The sequence below is a fragment of the Podarcis cretensis genome (genome assembly GCF_951804945.1).
Source record: "Podarcis cretensis genome assembly, chromosome: Z".
Lineage (NCBI taxonomy): Eukaryota > Metazoa > Chordata > Lepidosauria > Squamata > Lacertidae > Podarcis > Podarcis cretensis.
In genome coordinates, this window is record NC_137184.1 from 13,594,603 (window position 1) to 13,619,021 (window position 24,419).

Sequence of the window (24,419 nt, forward strand, 5' to 3'; positions counted from 1 at the left end):
TTTTTTTTTTGCCCTTCACCCTGAACTGGACTGTTCTCCTATTGAGAGTATTTTGGGAGGACCTTCTCTTACAGATATTACAGAAGTGGCACCTATACCTGCCAAACACGGGTCAGCTCTGATTCTGCAAGCACTCCAACTCATCTCAAGCAGTGATAAGGAAACTGTTGCCTCCAGGTGTTTGTTGCCGAACCACAGATCCCATCAGCCCTGGCTCTCCTTGCTAGGGCTGATGGGACTGTAGTTCAGAAAACTCTGGAGGGCCAAAACTTACTCATGCCCACATTAGAAGCAGGGTAGTTTAGTCTCTGTATTGCAACAGAGAGTGGGAAGCAAAAAGGGCTGAGTTGAGAAGTAGGAATGTTGCCGTTTAGAGAAAGGCAGTATCATTAATTGCATTAGAACAATTGCTCCTCTAAGAGCATTGCTGATGCCTTTCCTCCTTGGCACTGTGTTAAAGCACACCTGAATACTCGAGACCAGCAAACTGTGGGCAAACTTGCTGATGATCAATTAAGCAGGGGCATTTGATTAGCATGATCTGCATTCACCTTAGTCCCTTAAGTCCTACGGAAGCAGTAAGGGTCCCTGTTTTGGTTTCATTTTTGTTAAATAAATCATGACACTGTGTAGTATGTCGTGTTGTTGTTCATCTGAGTTTGTATTTACCTAATTTTAAGATTTGGTAAGGAATAGATGATGATGATGTCTTGATATGTAAAACCACCAAATTCAAAGAGGGTGTACTTTCTTTCCCCCATGACTCTGTATCCCACCTTTTCCTCCAAGGAGCTCAAGGTGGCAAACGTGGTTCTTCCCTTCTTGCAGTGACTGGCCCAAGGTCACCCAGTGAGCTTCATGGCCAAGCAGGAATTCATACCCTGGTCTCCTAGGTCTTTAACCACCACACCATGCTGGACAGTTCACTGTCTCCTCGCTCAGCTGAACAGAGCCTCCATAAACCTGGATGGTTCCTGTTGAACAAATCCTGGCAACTACTGTATGATTAGCGTACTTGAAGCCAAGGTAGGATTTGCATCGACCATATTCCTTTTGATCATATTATGGCAGTTCATACACACACACACACACACACACACACACACACACACACACACACATAATGGAGGAAGGGAAAAACAACTCAGTCATGTGCCATTTTTCCATTTTTTTTTATTTATTAACAAAGCCAAAACAAACCAACTAACTGAGTCAAGCCTTGCTTTTAGAAAATGTAGAGCTGGCAAGGCCTCACTTTTACCACTTGCCTGGGAGTTAAAATGACTCTATAAAAATCACTGACCAGGTATTTTCCAACGTCAAAACAAGATCTCCGAACTTTGAAAAATGCCACCTGGTAGTGGCAGCGATAGCAGCACAAATGCATTTTAATAGAAAAACATTTTAGATGAGGCAAACACTGTTTACTTAGTGGTGATTACTGATCAAAGAAAAATCTACCACTCGTTAAAACTACAAGTCAACTGGAAGCCATAAAGGGATTCTGCTATTGCCCACAGCTGATCTCAGCGGTTGCCCTTGTCTTGCTATATAGAGAGCGCAGAACTGCTCAATCAGTTCTCTCTATGCTGGCTAGATGCAGTCTGTGAAAAGGCAGCTGCTTTATATTTAAAAACACACATCCTCCTAAGTCTATCCCGTCGTTACCTAGTGGAGTGCATAAAAACACCAAAGTTATCCCCTCCACCCCGGTCCTTGAGAAAGTACCATAAAATTGAGAGAGAGAAGGGGGCAGGCTACCCCCATGGTTGCTAGAAGATAATGGTGATGCTGGATTTTTTTTGTACTAAAATGATTCTGGCTTTTAAAGCTAATGGCCACCCTTTTCTTCTTTCCCTTAGCAGAGAGACAATACACGGCAGAAGAGAAATTGCACACCATTCCACATGGCCCTTTCCTGTCTCGAAATATTATGCAAAAGTCTTGCTGTAATGAAATGAATTTGCGGGGAGATAAATTTGACTCTGAAAAGCAGCCTTCTGGCCATCACTCCTGTGTCAAATTATATTGGGGGGGGGTAAGAAATAAGGAACAATTTAAGCACAAAGACAATTTGCTTGCCTGTGGCAGACCCATTTTCTTTCCTAGAAAATTAAAAACCATGGCAGGCAAAGACTAGAGAGAACACCAATAAAAGGAGCACTTTTCTTTTTAACTTCTGGGGCAGATTTAGGTACTATCTGAAAGGAGAGAAACTAAAAACAGAAGGCAGTTTAAAACCACAGATTCGTCACCTCTTGGAAAAGAATATGGAGCACTGAAGGGCATCCATCCTTGGAACCGGTCAAAAGTCCAGCTGGTGTGGGAGGGGCTTCCGGCCACCTTAGTGGGGGCGGCTGCTGGACTCCAAGTGGGACCGTTTGCCGGGAGCCAGCAGTGGGCTGCTGTCTACTTGCTCAGGGAAGGGCCTCTTGGAGGAGCGTCCATGCCCGTTCATCGTCCCACGCTGCCACTTGCAGAGGTCACCATTAAGAATGTCCTGGATATGCTGCACAATGAGGTTTATAGCAACTGCCGGAAGAAAGGCAAGAGGTGAGTGGAGGAATTAATTACGGGAAGGGGACAGAGGTCAGTGGCAAACTAAGCACAGGGTCTGGCATCTACATTATTGCTAATTATTACAAAGGAATCGAGGGGCAGGTGGTGGAAAATTTCAGCTAATAACCATCATTTCAGAAGTCTCTGCATCTTCTTTGCCTGAAATGAATATACAAAATGAGCCTTCAGAAGCTTAGAACGGCAAAAATGCCTCTTACCCATGTTGTCCACTCCTCGAGGGATAATCACATCGGCGTATTTCTTGGTCTGGAGATAAGAAGTACAACAACTGTGAGTCTATGAACAAACCTCCAGAGTTGCCTCTAGTGCCCTCTAGACATTGGTGGACTTCAACTCCCAGCATCCCTCAACGTTCCCATTCTGGCTCAGTCTGATGAGAGCTAGAGTCCTAACCACATCTAGAGAGTTCCAGGCAAGGGAAGGCTGCTCTGGAGACACCTGACCTCTGCCTTTAGGGCAGAAAGGGAGCAAGGAGGCTAAGTCCATGTGGACTTTGTGAAGACGCTTCCTCTTGTTACTGGTGTCATTTATGACAGAGGAATCTTCCTCAGATCAGGTTACCGTTCCCTTCTGGGCAACCCTCCAAGAGCCACATGCCAGTGATGGGTGGGACTGGAGGCAAAAGCAGATGGGGCAACCTATAAATTTTACCTTTGTAGAAACTAGCCTACTATACAAACACTGATGCACTCAACTCCAGCACCCAGACAAGTGAGAGGCATCAGTGGAGTTCAGGGAAGCATTCCAGCCAGGGAAATACATGCTTTGCAGCAAGGGCTTTGAGAGATGTAGCCTGGGGGAGTGTTCTGAAGGCCTGACATGTCTGCAAGGCTTACAGTTTCCCAGGGCTGACTTTTCACAAGATACTTTGGAGAACACACCCCACCAGCCCCAGCCACCACAGCCAACAACCAGGGAGGGATGGGAGCTGTAGTTCAGAACATCTGGATAGCACCAGGGGTTGGAGAAGGCTGTCAAAGAGGCACAATTCTTTCTGGGATGCAAGAAGTCCCTCTGGGTTCCATTCCCAGGTGAGGCTTTGTCCCAGAAGAAAGCGGGGAACCACACAATTAAGCTCAGTGGAATAACACAATTTAGGACACAGAAAGCCCCAGATCAGCATCTCCAGCTAAAATAAATAACCAAGGAGCAGCTGATGGGGAAAATACCTCCTCTCTGCTTGAGACTCAGGAAAGCTGCTGTCAGAATAGACACTACTGAGCTAGATGACCTAACAGTCTGACCTGGTTTAAGGCCACTTCCTATATTCCTAACATGAAGGGGAGGGGGAAGAAACCATAGGTTTGATTCCAAGCCAATGTCTATGAAGCCTCTCTTGAGACAGCCAGAGAGATACTGCGAGGAGGAAATGCTCCTCCACCAGCCTTCCATGCTTCCAAAATAGGCTTGAGAGGGAGGAGGGGGGATAAAAGATTCTGGTACCGGCAAACAGAACTCTTCGAAGGCAGGCTTGACAAACGTTGTGTACTGGGTCAGGATCTGCTCCAGGTCCCTTCCCCGCTTCATATCCCGGAGAACTACAGCCGGAGGAACCAAACAGGGCAGTTTAAAGAGACAAAAGAAAGTCTTTTTTCAAGCAGCACAGAATTACAACCACAGTTCAAGTCCACAAGATGTAGTGATGGCCAGCAACGTAGAATGCTTCAAAAGAGGACTGGACCAATTCATGGGGAATAATAAGGCTATTGATGGCTACAAACCACAACGTCTATGTTCTGTGTTCCAATGTTGGTGACAATATATGCCTTGGCATACCAGTTGCTGGGAATCACAAGTGCTGTTGGTCTCAGGTCCTTCTTGTGGGCTTCCCATTATGGCTTCTGGTTGACCATTACAGGATGCTGGACTAGATGAACGAATGACCTGACCCAGAAGGGTTCTCCTTATGTTCTTAGTCCAGAATATCTGGAGGTTGGGGAAGATGTAGTGATGTCCTCCCCCTTAGATGGCTTCAAATTTGTGGAGGAGAGGCTATCAGTGGTTACGAGTCACAATGTCTAGGTTCTACTTCCATGGTCTCCATTCTACTTCTCCCTAGCATATTTAGAACATTTCTTCCTGTATACCCAAGGGATGAGGAACCTGCAGCCCTCTGGATGTTGTGGGACTCCAACTCCCATCAGTCTCAGCCAACATGGCCAAGGATCAGGGATGCCGGGAGTTGGAAGTCCAGGAACATCTAAAAGGCCTTAGGTTTCCCCATACCTGACTGAAGTAGCAGCATTCCTCTTCAATGCCTCTGTTTAGAAGCATAGGGATGTGGGTGGTGCTGTGGTCTAAATCACTGAGTTTCTTGGGCTTGCCAATCAGAAGGTTGGTGGTTCGAATCTGCACAACGGGGTGAGCTTCCGTTGCTCTGTCCCAGCTCCTGCCTACCTAGCAGTTTGAAAGCACACCAGTGCGAGTAGATAAATAGGTACCGCTGCGGTGGGATGGTAAATGGCATTTCCATGCGCTCTGGTTTCCATCACGGTGTTCCATGGCGCCAGAAGCGGTTTAGTCCTGCTGGCCACACGACCCAGAAAGCTGTCTGTGGGAAAACGCCGGTTCCCTCAGCCTGAAAGTGAGATGAGCACCACAACCCCATAGTCGCCTTTGACTGGACTTAACCGTCCAGGGGTCCTTTACCTTTTACCTTTACCTCTGAAGAAGCATTTCCTAATGAGAAAAGATATCTTTTTTTTATCAGGGCTGGGGAATCTGTGACCCTCCAGATGTTGCTGGACTCCAGCTCCCATTAGCCCCAGACAGCATGGCCAATGGTTTATGGGATAGTGGAGGCAACATCTAAGGAAGTTTCTGACTCCTGTGGTAAAAGTGTTTAAATAAATTCCAAGAAACCAGGGGTTACCTCTCCGGGAGAGCCTGACATCTGAGTCCGTATCAACGAAAAGACGGAGATGAAACATGTCCCGGATATCTTGAGTATAGAATACCAGAATTCCCTCAAAAAGCACCACATCTGCAGGGTAGACCATAGTCGTCTCGGGCAGCCTGCAGTGGACATGACACGGAATGGCAAGATGTGGTTAAGAAAGGTCCCAGTGTGACTGTTCCAAATGCCCAGGGAGAACATCTGGAATGTCATGCTTCCCGTTTCAACACTTTAGAATGCTTGAGGGGGCTGGGGATGTTTAGCCTGGAGAACAGGAGACAGAGAGGTGATAGGATAGCCATATTCAAAGAACTGAAGGGCTGTCACATGGAAGAGGGAGCAAGCTTGTTTTCTGCAGCTCCAGAGGGTAGGACCCAAACCAATGAATTCAAATGACCTTAGGAAGATCTTTCTGATGGTAAGAGCTGTTCGCCAGGGGAACAAGCTACGTCAGGACGTGGTCATCTTTCAGGGATTCTTTAGCTGCGATCCCTGCAATTGTTGAGGGTTGGACAAGATGACCCCTGGGGTCCTTTCCAACTCTACAATTCTAAGACCACATTTTGCCCCCCCCAAAACAGGAAATGCATACTGACCTGGAATGGGTCACAAAATCGTACGTTGGAACCTCAACCGTTTGGCCATCCACAATATTCTTCAACGTCATTTGCATTAATTCATTGTCAAAAGCATCTGTGCAATGCAAAAAAATAAGGGTGGCCAAACGAAACTGGATCAGCAGCAGAGGCAGTTTTAGATTTAAGATGCACTGCAAGTCAGGCACTATGACGGTGGTACAAAAGCTGCTTCCACACAGTCTGATCTCGTGTACTGAGGACCCATGCAGGCGATGTGAATTACTGGTCCCGTATCACAGCAGCAACTAACAAATAGGACTTTTATTACCTGTTTGACAGGTGGGAAGTGGAGGCAATTTCACCTGTACAAGGGGGCAAAAGCAGATGGTTCTGTGCAGTGCTAGCCCTGCTCAGAGTAGAACCACTGGAATGGATGGCCTTGACTTAGGTGCTTAAATTTCAGTGGGTCTACTCTGAACAGGGTTTAGCTGGCTGCAACATAAAGCTATCTATGGACAGCATCTTCAAAGGCAAGGGTCTTTTTAAAAAAAAATACAGTGGGACCTCGGGTTAAGTACTTAATTCATTCTGGAGGTCCGTTCTTAACCTGAAACTGTTCTTAACCTGAAGCACCACTTTAGCTAATGGGGCCTCCTGCTGCTGCTGCTGCTGTGCCGTTGGAGCACAATTTCTGTTCTCATCCTGAAGCAAAGTTCTTAACCCGAGATAATATTTCTGGGTTAGCGGAGTCTGTAAACTGAAGCGTATGTAACCTGAAGTGTATGTAACCCGAGGTACCACTGTAAATGAATGCTGGGTTTAATTTTAAAAAATATAGACAATATTTGTTCCCAAGATTCTCCAGATCACAGGCTGGAAAACACAAAGTGAGACTGCTGCTGGATGCCATAAGCATAAAATTTGGGGGGCAGACGTCCACTCTGAGGGAGACCCTCTTTCCCATCCATAGGACTGCTAAGTCTACTGTCTAAAAATTACCCGGCTGCCCCACTGGGTATACCTGGGTGATCAAAGTTGTACTGTCCCTTCAGGGCTTTTGCCTTCTGCTCCGTCGTAAGCACTTTATAGAACCGATCCTGGCTGAGGATAACGACTTTCCGCTGACGGTGATCCACTTCATTTTGCCCCACCAACTCCATGATTTTCTCACACACTGTCGACTGCCCAGGAGGAGGAGAATTTTGGAACACATCAGAAAAACAAACCCACCTACGAACGTGGTCAAAATTTCTCAGCCTAACATACCTAAAACAATGAACGTAGCACTATAGTCCACGAAGGAAGAGGCAGATGTAACCATAAATTTAAACTGAACAGAAGGAGAAGACCCTAGAAACCAGAAACCTTACAGTGCCTGCTTTATCATGCAAAGTAATGAGGGATTTGGGGGGATTTTTTGGGGGGGAGAGCAGTGGTGGACCTACATTTTGGGGGCCTTGAAGCTTGAACTGTTATGGTGTGCCCTTCCCAACCAGCAACGAGGTCTGGGTAACCATTCTTATCTTCTTCAGTGGGTTGTTCCACAACAGATCACAACAATTTTCAAAGAAATTGTAACTACTGCACCTCACATTTTGATTAAAATTGCTGTACTGGATTATCTTGCATGTCAAAGTCACTGGTGTGAATAATAATAAAAAATCCTATGCCTTATTGTTTTCTAGTTATGGGGGGAGGAAATGAAAAATAGGGAAAATTTATGGTGTCCTTTTTGAAGAAAAAGCTATGTGGACTAAACTCACCTCTGCGCCCCCTCTGAAGATTTAGTTTCAATAGTTTTATAATAGATCATCTCTCCCTGGAGACCTAGAGATGTGAGGATACACTGCTCTGCCTCCTTTCATTTAGCAAATGTTTTGTGTCACTGGGGAAGTGGTAATTCTGTATTGATTTGTTTTGGATGTTTGTATGTGATGCCAATAAAAGGTTTGGTGATGATGATAATGGATCATCATCTGCCCCTGGATGGTGGAGCGGGAATCACAGGCAAAAAAACACTGTGGAGTAGGCACTAAAAAGTGTCAGACTACGCCCTGGGAGAGATCAAGGCTCAAAACTTCCCTACTCCAGCCATGAAGCCCACCGAGTGACCTTGAGCCAGTTCCATAAGTGTCTCAGCCTAACCCACCTCACGGGGTTGTTGTGAGGATAAAATAGGGCGGGGGTGGGTGGGAGAAGAATACACGTGACCCCCTTGGAGGAAAGATGAGATACAAACGTTAGAATAAATGCAATATAAGCATCACCATCATGATCCGGGACGTTTAAAGGTGTCAGGAGAGATATAGGAAAAATTCTCAGGGATTTGAAGCTTTTGCAAGAATCGCGCACAGGTTTTAACTGGTCCGCAGTGCAATGCAATGCAATCAGGAGAATTAACTCACATTCTGTTGCTTTGCTTGCAATATCATTATTTTGTTGTTTTTGCATTTTTATTTTGCACTCTGGCAGGGGCGCGGCGGCCCACGTAGCCAGGGAGCCCCCGCTTACCTACCTTGCCGCTGGCGGTGCCTCCGCTCACCCCGATCAGGAAAGGACGCGGATGCGGCCGCTCCGCCTCCCCGGCGCCCGGCAGGCTGCTGCTGCTGCTGTTACTACTACCGCTGCACCCGATGCCATTGCTGCCCGTAGTGGCCATGGCTTGGACATTGCAGAAAGGGCCGGCCCCGTCTCAGATGCCGCAGCTGCCACTGCCCCCAGGACGCACAGACTCCATCTCCCAGCAACCACAGCGCGGCGGAGAGCGCTCCGTCGGCTCACGGGCGGGCCGCGGGGCACGCTGGGAAATGAAGTTCTTTAGCCTCCTCCGGAGAGCTTGCGCAAAGTCGGTTGCGTACGAAGGCGGTAGTGATAAGGGGCGGGGCGGGGCTTTCGAGGTTAGGAGGCGGGGCTGAAGCTGGGAAGGAAGCGCAATAAAGTGCTGCAGCATAGGATAAAAAAAAAAAGTTAAATACTTGGAAATCCGAGCAACTATAATCAACCAAATTTTGTTCATTGCGCTGCACCACACAAGGCTGAGTACACAGCATACATTTAAAGTGCATTATTCATTACCAGCACCAAGAATCCTGGGAACTGCAGTTATGGGTTTTGGGAATAGTAGTACTGTCAAGGGATTATCTACTATTTCTAGGATTATTTGGGAGGAATTATGTACCGGGTACTTTAAATGTATGCCATGTAGGCAGCCTAAGAGACTTGTCACATCTAAAAGACTAACAATTCACTTTAGCTTATGCAAATTGTTTATTAAATTTCTATCCCACAGTTCCTTTCAAAAGGAGCCCAGGAGTGGCAGAAATACTATTAAAAATAAAATAAAATATATTAAAAACCATTTGTAACATCTAAAATCACCCCTCATCCTCCAGCAGCTTCAGGGTTAACTGAATATCTGAATAGGACTTGGCAGCAGAAAGAAAAACAGCTAACCCCAAATCACATTCTGAAGCTGGGGCGGCAGTGGCAGAGCAAGCAGAATTGGAATGGAGTAACCATCCGCTGAGCGCTGGACAAAAGTCCTTGCACCATTATGATAGGACTGGAAGCGCCTACACCTGTGAAACAACATGTGGAAGGCTCAGCCAAATGGCAAGCTGCGCCTCCAGGCAACACCCAGTAGTGCAGGATCTTAGAGCGCCAGAGGAGGAAGTGGTGCTGGCCAGAGGGCCAGTACCCTAGAGCCTAGGTGAAGGGAACATAGTTCCGCATGGCACCTATGGGCAGATTGCAAGGGGAAGGAAAGGTGCTGCTACATAATATCAGTGAAGAGGATGTGGTGCTTCTGGGTGGCCAGCGCATAGCCCAGCTGATTTGTGAAAAACTGGGCACACCAGCCATCCAACAGGTAGCAGAGCCAGGGCTCCCCACCAACCCCTGGTGCCAACTCCAGGGGCCTCGTGGGCTTGTGTACCCACAAAAATGTTGCTGTGGGTGCCCAGCCTCTGCCCCTGCTGCTGCTGCCACCTGCCGCCTTACCTCTGGCGCTCTGGTGCTGTGGTGGTGACTGGGCTGAAGCCTGTGCCTCCATTGTGGGGCCTCTGTTGAGGCCTGCTGCAGCCATGAATGTGGTTCTGGGGTGGTTCTGCAGTTGGCCTCAATAGAGGCTCCACAGCAGAGGCCCAGGCCCAGTTGCTATTGCAGTGCTGGAGCATGGTTGTGCGCTGCGCATCATGATGTGGCAATGTGACGTCACACTGACATGACGGTGTGGTGCGTGCAGAGTACCCACAGCGTGGGGCCGAAGTCAGTGCACCTGCTACCAACAGAAGGGGTAGTTTTCGGATCCACAGATTGTGAGTGAACACCAGGACAGAAGGTATGGGTTGTTTATTCGAATCAACTCAACCAACCTGAGCTACTTACCAGTCAGAGCTACTTACTGCGTGGTAATAACTAACGCCGCTTGCCCAATTCATCTGCATACAGCTTAAGTAAGGTGCAGGCCTGCTTAGAGGAAGCGTAACACACTACCTGTGTCATACAGTCCTTTATCTTGTGTGTATTATGTTCCCCATATTGTATATAACAAATTTTGGTTTTTTTTAATGCAAGCAGGTCATGGAAAAGGGAAACAAGCAATTGATGGACGCAACCCAATAAACTCTTCTGTGCATGAGCAGCAAGTTCCTTTCTAGAACCGAAGACTGATGTGACAGAGAACTGGAAACAGTCCTATTCCAAAGTGCAAGCTGTTATTGGGGGGCTGAGAGAGCAGAGCAATTAGTAAGATATGAAGGGAAGATAGTGTAAAGCCAAGGGGTGGAATGTGGTGGAAATGCAGAAGAATTGCAATTGAGGTGGTGTAGATGGCCTTGCGCAATTCACCCTTCGTCTAATGCAGTGCTGCTGACTTCAGTGCTTGTAGGAGCGCTTCTGTTCTTGGAGATGGCCCAGCTGTGGGTTAATTGCTTTGCTGGCCTAGATCATGGGTAGGCAACCTAAGGCCTGGGTGCCAGATCCGGCCCAATAGCCTTCTAAACCTGACCAGTGGACGGCCCGGGAATCAGCGTGTTTTTACATGAGTAGAATGTGTCCTTTTATTTAAAATGCATCTCTGGGTTATTTGTGGAGCCTGCCTGGTGTTTTTACATGAGTAGAGTGTGTCCTTTTATTCAAAATGTATCTCTGGGTTATTTGTGGGGCATAGGAGCTCATTTTTATTTTATTTTCAAAATATAGTCTGGGCCCCCACAAGATCTGAGGGACAGTGGACTGGCCCCCTGCTGAAAAAGTTTGCTGACCTCTGGCCTAGATCATGTCAGATGAAGGTAACGTAGAGAAAGGGAAGCTTTGCTGCAGTTCTAAACTGCTGATATGTGCAGCATAGCCTGGCCAGACTGAGATATACCGTAATTTTCCGTCCATAAGACGCCCCCATGTATAAGACACCCTTATTTTGGGGGACTCAAGAAAATGGGGGGAGATGACACAGAGTTATTGAGCTTTTTTTAGGGGGGACTGCTAAAAATTGCTCACCTGCACGCATTCAAAACTACACCTCTTGTCTGTCCCCTCGCCAGCAGAAGCGGCCTGCGCAACTGCCACAGTGTCAGCCAATCAACACCAGCCATTGATGCAGCAATCAATAACACACCCAATAGTTGCTGACAGCCGCAGCAGCAACCAATCAAACATCTACCCCATGTATAAGAAAAAAACCCATGTCTTATAAATGGAAAAGTACGGTACTTTGCTGCTACATCCCTGGGGCTTTCTGCAGCTGAAAGGAGGGTTTCTGCCATTTGTCTCATATTGTATCCTTGTGTAAAGCAGGGTCTGGTATTCTTGTGTCAAGATCCTTTGGCAAAACAGAAAAGTAGCTCTGTTTTTGATAAAAATGTCTGGGCACATTTTTGCCTCCACAAAGGGAATGGTTTCCACCCCAACATGGGATGACCTTCTTTGAAGAACCGTAGCTCCCTGGTAGAGCACCTGCCTTGCAAGCAGAAGGTCCCAGCATCTATTCCCAGCATCTCCAGGTAGGGCTGCAAAACTCTAAGACCCCAGGAGGGTCCACCAGCCTCTGGCCCGTTTGTTCTGTGAGTCACCATTTAAATACTGCAGAATGCCACAGTAGCACTATACTGGGTGCCCATGGGCACTGGGGGAAATTTAAAAATCAGCTCCCGTACATCCCTGGGGGGCAGTGTTGCTGTCACCACCATGCAGATGCCTAACGATGGCTCAGACCGGAAGGAACTTTAGGAACCCAAATCAGACTCATTGGGCCATCCAGTTCAATACTGTCTACAATATCTGGGAGAGGCTTTCAGACAGGGGGTCTCTTCCATTCCTTCCTGGAGATGCCAGAGGTTGGACCTGGGACCTTCTGCATGAAAAACATGCACAATACCACTTAGTTGTGGTCTACTTTCAAAGATGAAGTAATATTCTAGTCTCTGTGGTCCTGAAGAGCTGGTTTTAAGTAGGGACCTGGAAAGCTGGCCTTATCCTGAAGCAAACTATTGGTCCACCCAGAGCAATATAGTCTACACTGACTGGCAATGGCTCTCTGGGGTTTTAGGCAGGGGGACTTATCCCAGTCCTGTTTGAAGCTGTTGGGGATTGAATTTAGGACCTTCTGCTTGCCAAGCAGATGCTTACACCAGTAAGCTACAGCCCTCAAACTTTACTCAGGGACATATTGATTCTGAAGCTGGCCATGGTAATTCGCCTACCACCTGGTTCTCTGGTGTGGGATTTCCCACTGTGGATCGCCCCACCTTCCCCCCATCTCCCACCAGGCGAATGGCCCAAACAGGCCAACCAACAGGAACCAGGAAGAGAGACATGGTAGACAAGCAGGAAACCAGACCAATGGGAGAAACTGGATTTGATTGTCACTTTAATCTTGGCTGACCAAGGCATGCACTGTAAAATAGGATGATATTCAAGGCTGGGTTCTTTAACCACATTTATTGTCACTTGTTTGAGTGTCTCCCTCGCCCCTTTCTCTTTAATATATAAAAAAGTAACAGGTTTGGACATTTTTACAATCAGGATTCAGGGTGGGTGGGGTAAACCATAAATATACACCATCAGACCGAGGGAGGCTGGTTGGCAGAACAGCAAAGTCAAGGAAATTTTTCAGCAAGCTTGAAAATGCAAGGAATGCCTCATCTTTTTTGAAGCACAGAGTCACAACTTGAACTGGAAAAAAACCCCACCACCGCTTCCTCCCTTTGCCCCCAATGCCTTTGCCCCCGCCCCAATTTAAGTAAAACCCCATCCCTGCCAAGGGAATGACTGTGAGAGCACCACAGTAAATAGTGCTGAAATTAACACAAACCAACAGTCGGATTCTGAAGCTGGGTATTTTTTTTGCAGTAAATGCAATTTTTATGGGTTCAAATTCCAGCACATATTTTTCTTTAAAAAGCTCCAATGCCTGGGGTTAACAATCATTTAAAACTCTCACCTGTCTACCTGCCCACCCAATTCTGAACGGAGCAAGGGTTAGAGGAAAGTCTGGAAGCCTTTGGTCTACAAATCCCATTACCCACCACCGCCATGTAACCCCAAGCTGGCTACAGGGGCGGATGGGAATTGTGGACTGACAACCTCTAGCAGGCTAGACTACAACCGGTGGGGCGTCCCTGGCTCTATCCACTTACTCATGAACCAAGACACAGGGGCAAAGGCTCACCTAACCCTTCGCTCCCCAATGTGAAGTGCAATTAGGTGACTAATAGTATCATTCTGAAGCTGCCAGGGTATGAAAGCTGCAGATTCTGGTGAGGGCCAGAACCCCTCCAAAGGCGGTAGAAATGTAAGGACCTTTTTAGGTCCACCTTAGCTGCAAGACTGCGGGCAAATACAAAACATCCAATATTTTCTCAGGGGGGAGTCCTTCACCAAACTCTTCTCACTCCAACCCCAGACCTCCTGATGTCACTGGCAACTTGTACAGGAGGTTCACCCACGCATGCCCATCTGTGGCAAGTTGAAATGAAAGACACACATCATAAGGGTATAAACGGCAACATATTGCTTGCTGCAAAACACCCTTTAAATTAATAAAACAAAATAAAGTAAGATGAGCTGCACAGTATTACAATGGAAGATTCTGCAGAGAAGGTTGGGGCCAGGTGAGTAGTCTGCTTCTGCCCAGTGGATTTCCTCCTCCCAATTTTATTCACAGGACAAGGAAAGAGATAGAAGCCTCTGCCTCAATAGATAACAAAGCCATTGGCTACAGTTAACAAACTGAAAAGCAAAAGTCATTACCAAATCCTGGGCAGGCAAGTCAGGAGTCCACGTCTTGAGCCCAACTTTCAACAAATTGCTTTCAAGATTATTTGGCATCAAGAAAAAAAAACTGCTCTGTTTAGGCCCCCTTATATTATATTAAAAAAGAGAGAACGTGAGCTGGTTTGGATTTAACAATCCTAATTTGCTAAACCAGCAGTGCATTGTGGTTTCTTTAAACTAGGCTTGGGGAACTTTTGGCCCTGCAGATGTTGCTGAATTACAGTTCCCCTCATCCCTGGCCACGCTTGCTGGAGCTGAGAACTGTCTTCAGGAACATCAGGAGACCCCAAAGTTCCCCACGCCTGCTTCAAAACCCAAAGCTTCCTGTTGACTCCAAAATGTTGTAATTTAATCCTTGGGCTCCAAATTTGATGTAAAAAACCAGAATTAAATCCTGACCACAGTAATATTTCAGCTGCAACAAGAAACTCTGGTCTAAAATAACCATGATGGAAGGGTCAAAAACACAGGAGTGAGAAGGGGGCACAACACTCATTAAACCAGGATCATTATCTCTGAGCTGGCCCCCATATCAGCCGCAGCTCCTATGAAGGTGACCTGTAGCCAAGGAGATGCTTGCTTGTTGCTCAGACCAAGAACCCAGTGTGACCTGGAAGCTGTTTTATGTAAGGTGAAGACGCTGGACTGGTTGATTTCAGGTGCCACAGTGGTTAGCAGATTGAGATGGACAGATATGACTCATTTGGGGAAGAGAAATCCATTGGGAAGTTCTTCTACAGAAGCATCAATGAAATAAATGGAAGATGCGAAAGAGTGTTCTGATGCAGGTCTCTCCAACCCACTTAATTTGAGGCAGCTTTTCAACCGTTTTGCTCCAACTGGATGGCGCAACAGCTCCTCATAGATGTGCCCTCCCACCCCAAGTTCTCACTTTGATTTTTGACACCACCCCCATCTCAGCCTGATGCTTCCAGACAGCCAAGTATTTTGTTTGCTTTGTTTTCCTTTACGCGTTGCTTAGCACTTTGAAGTTTCTTCTTAAAAACCCCCACGGGCCACTCAGTCATGCATCCAAAGAAAAAGGAAAGGAAACTGATGATGTTGCCTAGAGGTTTGTATTTACAGACGGTCTCATTTTCTACATGTTTACTGCATTAATAGCTAGTACCATCGCTACAATAAGGGCCCCCATAGCGAGTACAAGGGGGTGGATGTCACAGAACCTCAACAATTCCAGATTTCCTGAGTCAAATAAGAGTAAAGAGATTCCAGGTGAACTTGGGGAAGATCCAGGTGAATTTGGGGAAGATCCAGGTGAATTTGGAGAAGATCCAAGTGAGTTTGGGGAAGATCCAGGTGAATTTGGAGAAGATCTAGGTGAATTTGGAGAAGATCCAGGTGAGTTTGGGGAAGATCCAGGTGAATTTGGAGAAGAAATGGTGAATTTGGAGAAGATCCAGGTGAATTTGGAGAAGATCCAGGTGAACTTGGAGAAGATCTAGTGAATTTGGGGAAGATCCAGGTGAGTTTGGGGAAGATTCAGGTGAATTTGGAGAAGATCCAGGTTAGTTTGGAGAAGATCCAGGTGAGTTTGGAGAAGATCTAGGTGAATTTGGAGAAGATCCAGGTGAGTTTGGGGAAGATCCAGGTGAATTTGGAGAAGATCCAGGTGAATTTGGAGAAGATCCAGGTGAGTTTGGGGAAGATCCAGGTGAGTTTGGGGAAGATCCAGGTGAATTTGGAGAAGATCCAGGTGAATTTGGAGAAGATCTAGGTGAATTTGGAGAAGATCCAGGTGAGTTTGGAGAAGATCTAGGTGAATTTGGAGAAGATCCAGGTGAGTTTGGGGAAGATCCAGGTGAATTTGGAGAATATCCAGGTGAGTTTGGGGAAGATCCAGGTGAATTTGGAGAAGATCCAGGTGAATTTGGGGAAGATCCAGGTGAATTTGGAGAAGCGGTGTCAGTGGTGGACATATTGTCCAGAGGGCAGCTGCCCATCTTGTTCCTTTTCCACATTGGTGATGGGGGCCATTTGATTGATTAAATATCCCTGTAAACATGTAAGACTTTGCAAGGGTAGAATGTTACTTCACTCTTTTTTCCTTTTTCCTTTTCCTCCCAGTGTCTGTGGGTGGGGAAGTATTGTGAAAAATGGTTCTCCTCGGTTATGACCTTGATGGCAACCCATTTTTCATCCCTCACACATGCTAAATGCCCATTGGGCGAGACCATGGGCACGTCAATACATGGCTCAACGCAAGATGCAGCAACTTCACTTCCCTCTCGTCGTGTTGCAGTGCGAGGAGCGCAAGAAAAAAAAAGTTCAGATTTGGCAAAAGTGGGAACACTCTGGCACTAAAAAACAAACAAACCCTGACCCCTTTTCCTGTGTGCTCCCTTTTCAGGCAGAAAAGCTCATCTATGGCACTGAGGAAGGAGAGCAGGACGCTGCTTTGGTGACTCTCCCCTGCGGCCTGATGGGAAGGAAGCCCACAGATGCCGCTGAGACAACTCAACCCCTGGGCTGGGCCCAGGAGGGGAGGAGGTGGGGGGATATGGCCCGGTCACAGGTCCAAGTCTCATAGCTGCCGTCTGTGCAGGCGCCCAGCGATCCTTTTGCCCATGGCCTTCATTAGCTTCCCGTCTAGGTTTTCTCCTCCCTGTCTGTCTTCCGCCTTGTGATGTTTCGAGGCTTGATTTTGAGCGAAAGTTCCCACAAGGCCTCCTCCGCCAGGTGGTCGCTGAAGTCATTGAAAAATGAGATGATGTCATCATTCCGTTTGATGTCGTAATGCCTGCAGCAATGAGAGAGAGAGAGAGAGAGAGAGAGAGAGAGAGAGAGAGAGAGAGATGTTTTATAACAGAAAGTGCCGCTTTATTCAGGACTGCCCCCTAGCTGGAAGCCAAAAGAATGCAATGTTCAATTCACTGCCTTCCCACCCCAAAAGGCAAGGCTCACTGATATAACCAGAACATAAAAATTCTGCAAGCCAAGCATCCAAAATCCTGTGCTAAGAGAAGTCAGATACTGTGGTCTGTATAAATTGGACAGATTCACCTAATTCCCCTCCTTCACTATCTTCCTTGGCTGCTTCTGAGAGTGCAGTAATTGTCTCCAAATGGTTAGGTTAAAATAAAAAGCTGGTTGGTTCTCTGCCTGCCCAGTGGTATCCGTTACAAAGCTACTATAGACATAATCCCGTAAATGTCCACAACACAACAAGCAGCCCGGTGCATGGGGAACGTGGTGCCCCCACACATCAAGAGGTATTTCCTGTCTTCCAATATACATGCAGGTCCTGCTTACCAGCCACAATGCATTTCCTGAAAATTGTTAGACAAGTGCTTGCATAACAAGTCCATGATTTCCATTGATTCTTATGGGAACATTTCTAATCCATGATCTCTCTTTCCCCCCTCCCACCATGGCTTCTTCCTTAAATGGCTGCAGTCAACCAGCAAAGAGACAAAAGAAAAACTCTCCTGCTGTCTGATTTGTCCAACCTCTCTCCCTGTCTCCATGGCTTTTGCCTGAAAATGGCTGTTGGTGACCAGCAGCAAAGCTGTGGCTAATAGTTTCTGGCTTTAATCGAGTGGACAGTAAAGTGAAGTGTAACTCTCCACCCCCCACCCTTTCATAAAATGCCAGTCTAGACAAGTTTCATGCTCTTTGCTATAGTCACACATCATATGCTCCTAGTCCTCAAGTGTTCATAGGTGTGCACAATGCAAGAGAGCAGTGGGTACCACTTACACTTGCTGGAAGCACCTCATGCTGTCCAGGATGTTGAACTGCTGCCAGCGCTTGGAGAAGTTGACTTTGCCATCAATGTAGTCCGGATTCCCCAAGTGGACAAAGGTCAAGTCTTGCAGTATGAGACCTCTGGAGAGAAAGAGGTGTGGAAAAGGAAGATGAAGGCCTTCTGTTATGGTTTGAAATGACAAATGTGTTCACATAGGTCTATTAATATCTCTGGGTCCGACCCAGAGGGCAGGTCTTCAGTTACAGGAGGGTAGATTCCTGGTGAATACCAGGAGAAATGTCTTGATGGGAAGAGCAGTTTTAAAAGGGAACTGTTGACCTAAAGCAGGCGTGGGGATCCTTTGGCCCTCTGGATGTTGCTGAACTACAACACCTATGATCCCTGGCCATGCTTACTTGGTCTGATGGGATCTCTGCTCCTGACCTGGAGGGATAGTGGTCTCTCATTTGCTGTGAGAGATTCGGCCAGCCATTTGTTGGTGATGACCTTCCTCTGGACTTCCCCAAACTGAGCAGCAGGTGAGGGGGACCAGATGGATTGCAAGACTCCCCTTGCAGCCAGCAGTGAAACCCCAGAGAACGTTTGTCCGTGTGAGCTACTCACAAGTAAGGTATGCAAGGTGGCTCCACCTCTGAGAGGGCAGCTCGGTATGCCCGGAAGGAGGAAGAACTGTCAATCAGAGTGCAATACTCAGCCAGACCCTGGCAGGAGACACAAAACATGAAGACATAGCATGAATTGTTTTGAGAGACTGAACACATTTGGATGCTCCACAAATCCAGGTGGGTTGGAGGCAAAAGATGCACCTCTCTGTATTCTGCTATGGGACACAGAAGAATCTAGCACCTCAAGAACCTCATTCCTGCCAAACAGCAACAAAAAAGCAAGTGGCTACTAGCTCTCATGGTTGTGGTGAAAAACTTAAGGGCACACACTTTACTACACAGTGTTTCCCATCAACAGCTGATGACAGGTGTGCAGCCCGCCTTGTTACTGCAATCCACTGGAAAGAAACTCAAGAACTTGCACTAGACAAGAGATACCACCTTTTATGGAATAGTGAGATTATACAGGAGAAATCACGCACATTCCAAAATATTGACAAGGAGGATTATCAGCACCAGACTCTTTTCAAATGGTGTGCACTCTTTCATTTCTTACACAGCGAGTGAAACTTTCTCTTCACAACTGTCTGCTCAAGCTTGGTATATTTGGAATTACACCTGACTGTAATATGCTGTGTTCTTCTCTTTCATGTATGCTGAAACTGTGGTGATCCAAATGTTTAATGTTTGGTTTGTTGTTTTATAATGTGGATGGCAGGAACAGGGAAGTTGCTTAATTTGTGTGTTTTTTTAAAAAAATTATGGTTTCCTCCCTTCTTCCCCCACCTCACTCCTTCTTTCTCCCTTCTTTCTTTTTCCGTTTTGCTCTTCTCTTTTGCTATGCTCCTGTTGTCATTTTTTATGTACCGTCACTGTTGAAAATACTATAAGAAGCTATTTACCAAAAAAACAAACAAACCCAAAACGAGTTGACAACTGGCAGCAGAAGGCATTGAGTGGTTCCTTTGAAAAGCACTGCCTTTAAGGCAAGGTGTACATGTTAGCCAATGCAGTACCCTCCAGATGTGGTTGGGCTACAGCTTCTGTCATCCCTGGCTGGCTAGGCCTGATGGGGTGGTGGAGGAGTCTAACAACATCTGGAAGGTTTTGTTCATACAAAACATCTTCATCTGCTTCAAGGAGCAAAGACTGAGCTAAAAGTACCAGGGAAGAGCAAAGCGGGAGTGAGCTCCTCTGTGGTATGCAGAGTGTGGCTTCTGAATTTGGCTAGACAGCTGGCTTTTACCTTTTGCAATCCCACACAGAGAAATATTAGTAGAGTAAAAATAGCAAAGTTGCTTATTTTAGGAAGTGCATTAACTTGGACAGAAAAGATTGTAGTTTTATGCTAACTAACTAGTCAAGAGGAAACAAAGGCAGCCATGCTTGCTCTTTGTTCTTTCTAGTGCTGGACTTTTAACTTTTGGAAACATAGGACGAAAACATTTTTGAAAAGATATATATTAAAAAACCGACCTCTGAGGTTTGTTTCTGCCACTCGAGCCTCCGGATGGGTGCTGAATCCAGGGCAGAGAGTATAGCCAAGTAGGAGTTGAAGTTGTTGAGCTTTCGTAAGTGCTGGAGCAAAACGGAAAAAAGAGGACGAAGGGTTGGAGGTGTTCCAAGGTGTTCTGGGGTGGGGGGAGAAGGTGGCAGTGTGGCATAGTAGTTAGAATGCTGGGCTTGGGCCTTGGAGAGACCAGGATTCAAATCCCCGCTTGGGCAGGAAGCTCACTGGGTGGCCTTGGGGCAGTCACTCTGCTGCTTAGCCAACTACAAGGTTCTCCTCACAATGTTGTTGTGGGGATAAAATGGGGAGGGGGCAAACCACGCATGCTCCTTGGAGGAAAGGTGGGATATAAACACATGAAACAAAATGAAATGAAAGGCCACTTGTCAGGGCAAAGGGTTGGGCTGCGGGCAGATGTAGAACTTCCTGGAATCTGGTAACATCTTAGTCCTGGAACTGTGGATCAGGTGAGTCTGCTTTGGAATTTGGACCTGCCAAAATTCACAAAGCATCTCCAGTCTGACCCACACAGGTGTATCCCTAGATTGGGCTTCAGCCTTAGGCTGTAACATCACTGAGGTTCAAACCTCCAAGTCTCTGGGCGCTCACAATGATGGTGGTGGTGATAATAGCAACCCTTTGCAGGACTTACCTTCATGATCTTTATAAACTTCAGGAGCAACCTCTCTCGGTCCTGGGCTTTCTCCTGCTGCATAATTATTGAGCGGACCCTGTGAGTTTGCAGATTGGGAGAGATGCAACAACGCAGCCATCAGGATTAAACAGTTCAAGCAGGTTTCTGATCCAGGAATCCCTGCTGAGCTGCTAAGCGCTGGCTGAAGCACCAGTAATGTTGGCTTCCTGATTCATCTTGGCTGGTAGTCCTGGAAGACCTGCCCCCTGCCTTGCAGGCCTTTTTCCACCTGGCCTGGGAGAGCAGCGACCTGAATGTCTCCAGCTACAAAAGCTGAGGCTGTGGAACAGAATCTTGGGCTGTGGTGCCATTTAGTGTGTTTGTTGGGGATGGGATTGTTGCTGGCGTTGCTGTTAATTTTTTGGCTCTTATGATTCTATGTGGAAATTGTTAAATTTGGTTGTTTTGTTTACTGTTTGTTTTTGGTGTTTTGTTTATTGTTTAAAATGATTGCTCTCTTGCGCAAAAAGCTTTCCTCTCTCTTTCTCAGTGACCAAGAAACATGTGCACCTCCTACACACAGGAACTAATCTGCAGCACTCACTTTCAGAACAGCAGACAGTGGAACACATTTCTTGATGTTTGTGAGTCAGTGCATTACATTTTTCCTAGCAGGGATTCCCAATGTCAGCCTTGTCCTATTTCCCACCACCACCCCAAAACCTGGCAGGATGAGGAAGGCTATGTCGTCCCTAGCAACCTTTCCTGAGGACTAGTAGATTGTGCTAACTCAAAAGGCGGGTTGATTGGTGAGAGGGGAAAAGGCAATTTCTAAGGGAAGGGCTCAACATTATATGAAGAATCAAATGAAGAATCAGAAATTCTTTTTCCTGTTCCCTTCTTTTTTCCCCCTTTTTCCTGTAAGCTTTCTCTACCTTCCTGTCCCTTTCTTGTTCTTCTTTCCTGGCCTGTGTTTTTATTTAGATTAGCTTTGATAAAAAAATTTGATATTAATTTTTGTATTCCTTTTTTCCAAATTTTAATAAAATTTATTCAAAAAGAAAAGAAGTATTGTCTACACTGGCTGGCAGCCGCTCTCTTGGGTTTCAGAAGAGGGACTTTCCCATACCTTCAGATACTGTCGACGGAACCTGGATTCTTTTGCATGTAAAGCAGACACTCTGTTGCTGAGATATGAACATCAGCCTGGGGCCCTCCAGCTGTTTTGAACTACAACTCCCATCAGCCCCAGGCAGCAGGGGCTGATGGGAGATGTAGTCCAAGGCATCTATAGGGCACCTAACTGGTGATGGCTAGTCTACACTAATTGGCAGTGACCCTCCAGGACAGGATTTCAGACAGAACTCTTTCCCTATCTGAAGACGCTGGGGATCAAATATAAGATCATCTATGTGCAAAGTGCAGGCTCCACCACCAGAGCTATGTTCTTTCTCTCAAATTAATACAGGTGTGGGAAGATGCAAAGTGCTATGGTGGGAGGGTATGGACAAGCCGGATTCGATTTCATGGGGAGGAGGATGTTTTTCCTGGAGATCACATCTAGCATGGCCTGGTGTAGTGGTCAGAATGCTGGAATGTTGGCCAGTCACTAGCCTACCTCACAGGACTGTTGTGAAGATAAAATATAGAAAGGAGAGGAAGAACTGTGTAGGCGACCTTGCATTCAGAAAGGTGAACTGTAGTAAACGGATAAACAACACTTCATGGCGCTACTCTGAATAAAAATGAACCTCTTAGACCTCCAAAGCCTGCCTCTTGTCAAAAAATGTGAGCCACAAACCAGGGACTTCCTTTGTGCATTGCTCAGAACCGCAGCCCTTCCTGTGATCCCTCAAAATACACACACCCTCTTGTCATCAATGCAGCTTCCCCTCCCAACAAAATTTGCAACTCCGAAACCAGACAGGAAGTGAGATTTGTTGCTCTTTTGTCTTTCTTACCAGTAGGACATGTTATTAAAGTGCTCGGTGAATTGTGTCAAGTTGGGGCTTTTCTCTTCATTCTGCTCTTTTGCCCAAAGCAGAACTTCAGGGATCTGCAAAGGAAAAAAAAAAAAAGGTGACAAAAGGGACAAAAGTTAATTGTCCCTTTTGCCACTGAAAACACAGATACGTCCAGCAAAGGGAGGGCTTCCCCTTGACACTGAGAGCTGCCCAAGCTGCACTGTCAAAATGTCTATGCGTACAACTGCTTACTTGTCTTATAAATATTCAGGAATCTAGTAGGACAGTTCCAACTATACATAAAATAGTTTGGTCTTTCAAGGGTAAAAACAGGATCAATTGAAGAATGGATAGATGAATGAAGAAAAATGAAATGCAAATCCAATTCATGGAGTCAACGGTTTTGATGACAGGTTATAGGAACAACAACAATGAATGCTGTAAAGGGAACATTAGTACTGTATTTTACAGTAGATTGCATGTTATGTTAAGTGGAAGATTCTTAATTCTATATGTAGAATAGGACGTGTGCTTTAAAGAAATGGAATCTGAATCTGAAATCCAGCTCAAGGCGAGAGGAAGGCTAATTTATATTAATACTTTAATCAATATTACATTTACAATAGTTTGGTATGAGGAAGAAGAAGAAGAAGAAGAAGAAGAAGAAGAAGAAGAAGAAGAAGAAGAAGAAGAAGATATATTTAAAAAAGAAAACTGTGTGTGTGTGTATTAAAAAGCTGCATCCCGCCCTGGAAAAGTTGTTTGGGAGAGAGGCCAGCACACATCACATCTGCACCATATATTTAAAGCACATCTATCCCATGTTAACAGTCTTGTGATTCCCCAAAGCATTCTTGGAAACAGTAGCTTAGCCCTTTCAGAGCTATAATTCCCAGCACCCTTAACAAACAACAGTGCCCAGGATTCTTTGGGAGAAGCCATGTGTTTTAAATGTTTTAAGTGTGAATGTGACCCCAGGAACCAGAAAACTGTGGAGTTAGCAGGTAGCCACCTATGAGTGGCGCTTTGGGCTAACAGGAGCCTTTCAACTCTTCACAAAATGTATTTCTTGTGGGACAGTGGCTGTTCTCCCTCTAAGTACGGTTTAGGTGCTTCTTCTACAAGAATACAGGCTAGCTCTGACATGTTGTTTGGAATACCTCAATTTTATAAAAGAGCTCTGCATCCAGGAGGGTCAGTTGTTCTGCTATCTCATGGCTGTGGAAATCGTGGAGGGTCCCTGGTCTGGACAAGGAAAGAATGAAAAAGGTGATGCACAAACTCTGGAGTGTCTTAGTTTGCTCTTCCTTTTTAAGCCTCCCCAAGTTTCAATTCATTTTAGTTGCAGAGGGAGGTTTGCACATGAATGGTCACATCTCAGAAACTAGTAAGATAGGATAAATATATAGGTGCTGCCCCCAGCTTCCTGAACTTTTTTAGCAGGTTCCCACTCAATGGGACTGCTTTCCTGTTGACCTAAAAGTACTCCAGAGTAGTGAGGAAAAGAAATCATACACAATAATGTGGGCACCAAGAAGCACTTCAAGTGTGGTACAATTCACTCCAACGAACTGCAAGTATTGCATTCTACTTTGGCACTGAATACTTGCAAGAAATTATATATGAATTAAAGCAATTTGAACCTTGCAAG

General features: G+C 46.1%; 2 protein-coding genes and 1 long non-coding RNA gene across 19 annotated transcripts in view; 1 reads left to right on the forward strand and 2 right to left on the reverse strand.

The window, feature by feature from the left end:
• Window positions 1-1,155: 1,155 nt before the first annotated feature.
• UCK1 (uridine-cytidine kinase 1) lies at window positions 1,156-8,787 on the reverse strand. The gene is made up of 7 exons (XM_079962504.1): window positions 8,570-8,787; window positions 7,076-7,235; window positions 6,073-6,169; window positions 5,453-5,595; window positions 4,024-4,118; window positions 2,778-2,826; window positions 1,156-2,532 (listed from the first exon to the last, which is right to left on the reverse strand). Exons 1-7 carry the CDS (start codon window positions 8,711-8,713, stop codon window positions 2,345-2,347), a joined length of 876 nt encoding a protein of 291 aa, XP_079818630.1. The 5' UTR covers window positions 8,714-8,787; the 3' UTR covers window positions 1,156-2,344.
• Window positions 8,788-12,888: 4,101 nt separating this feature from the next.
• On the forward strand, window positions 12,889-16,358 carry LOC307208154. 10 transcript variants are annotated; one of them, XR_013835009.1, is made up of 3 exons: window positions 12,889-15,708; window positions 15,833-16,126; window positions 16,232-16,358. It is a non-coding gene; the product is annotated as an uncharacterized lncRNA (long non-coding RNA). The 10 variants fall into 10 exon arrangements; XR_013835010.1 differs by having other exon boundaries at window positions 15,833-16,084; XR_013835011.1 differs by having other exon boundaries at window positions 15,833-16,084; window positions 16,169-16,246.
• RAPGEF1 (Rap guanine nucleotide exchange factor 1) overlaps window positions 16,169-24,419 on the reverse strand; it is a 111,548-nt gene continuing 103,297 nt past the window's right edge. For 7 of the 8 annotated variants that reach the window (XM_079962535.1, XM_079962537.1, XM_079962536.1 and 4 more), the window contains 7 exons: window positions 23,929-24,013; window positions 22,766-22,860; window positions 20,823-20,901; window positions 20,137-20,238; window positions 18,659-18,756; window positions 18,046-18,174; window positions 16,169-17,086 (listed from right to left, as the gene is read on the reverse strand). In XM_079962535.1, coding sequence (XP_079818661.1) covers window positions 16,936-17,086; window positions 18,046-18,174; window positions 18,659-18,756; window positions 20,137-20,238; window positions 20,823-20,901; window positions 22,766-22,860; window positions 23,929-24,013 — 739 coding nt within the window. In that variant the 3' untranslated portion in view covers window positions 16,169-16,935. Of the gene's footprint in view, window positions 17,087-18,045; window positions 18,175-18,658; window positions 18,757-20,136; window positions 20,239-20,822; window positions 20,902-22,765; window positions 22,861-23,928; window positions 24,014-24,419 lie in introns of those variants that run through there. The other variant, XR_013835007.1, reaches the window with a different exon arrangement.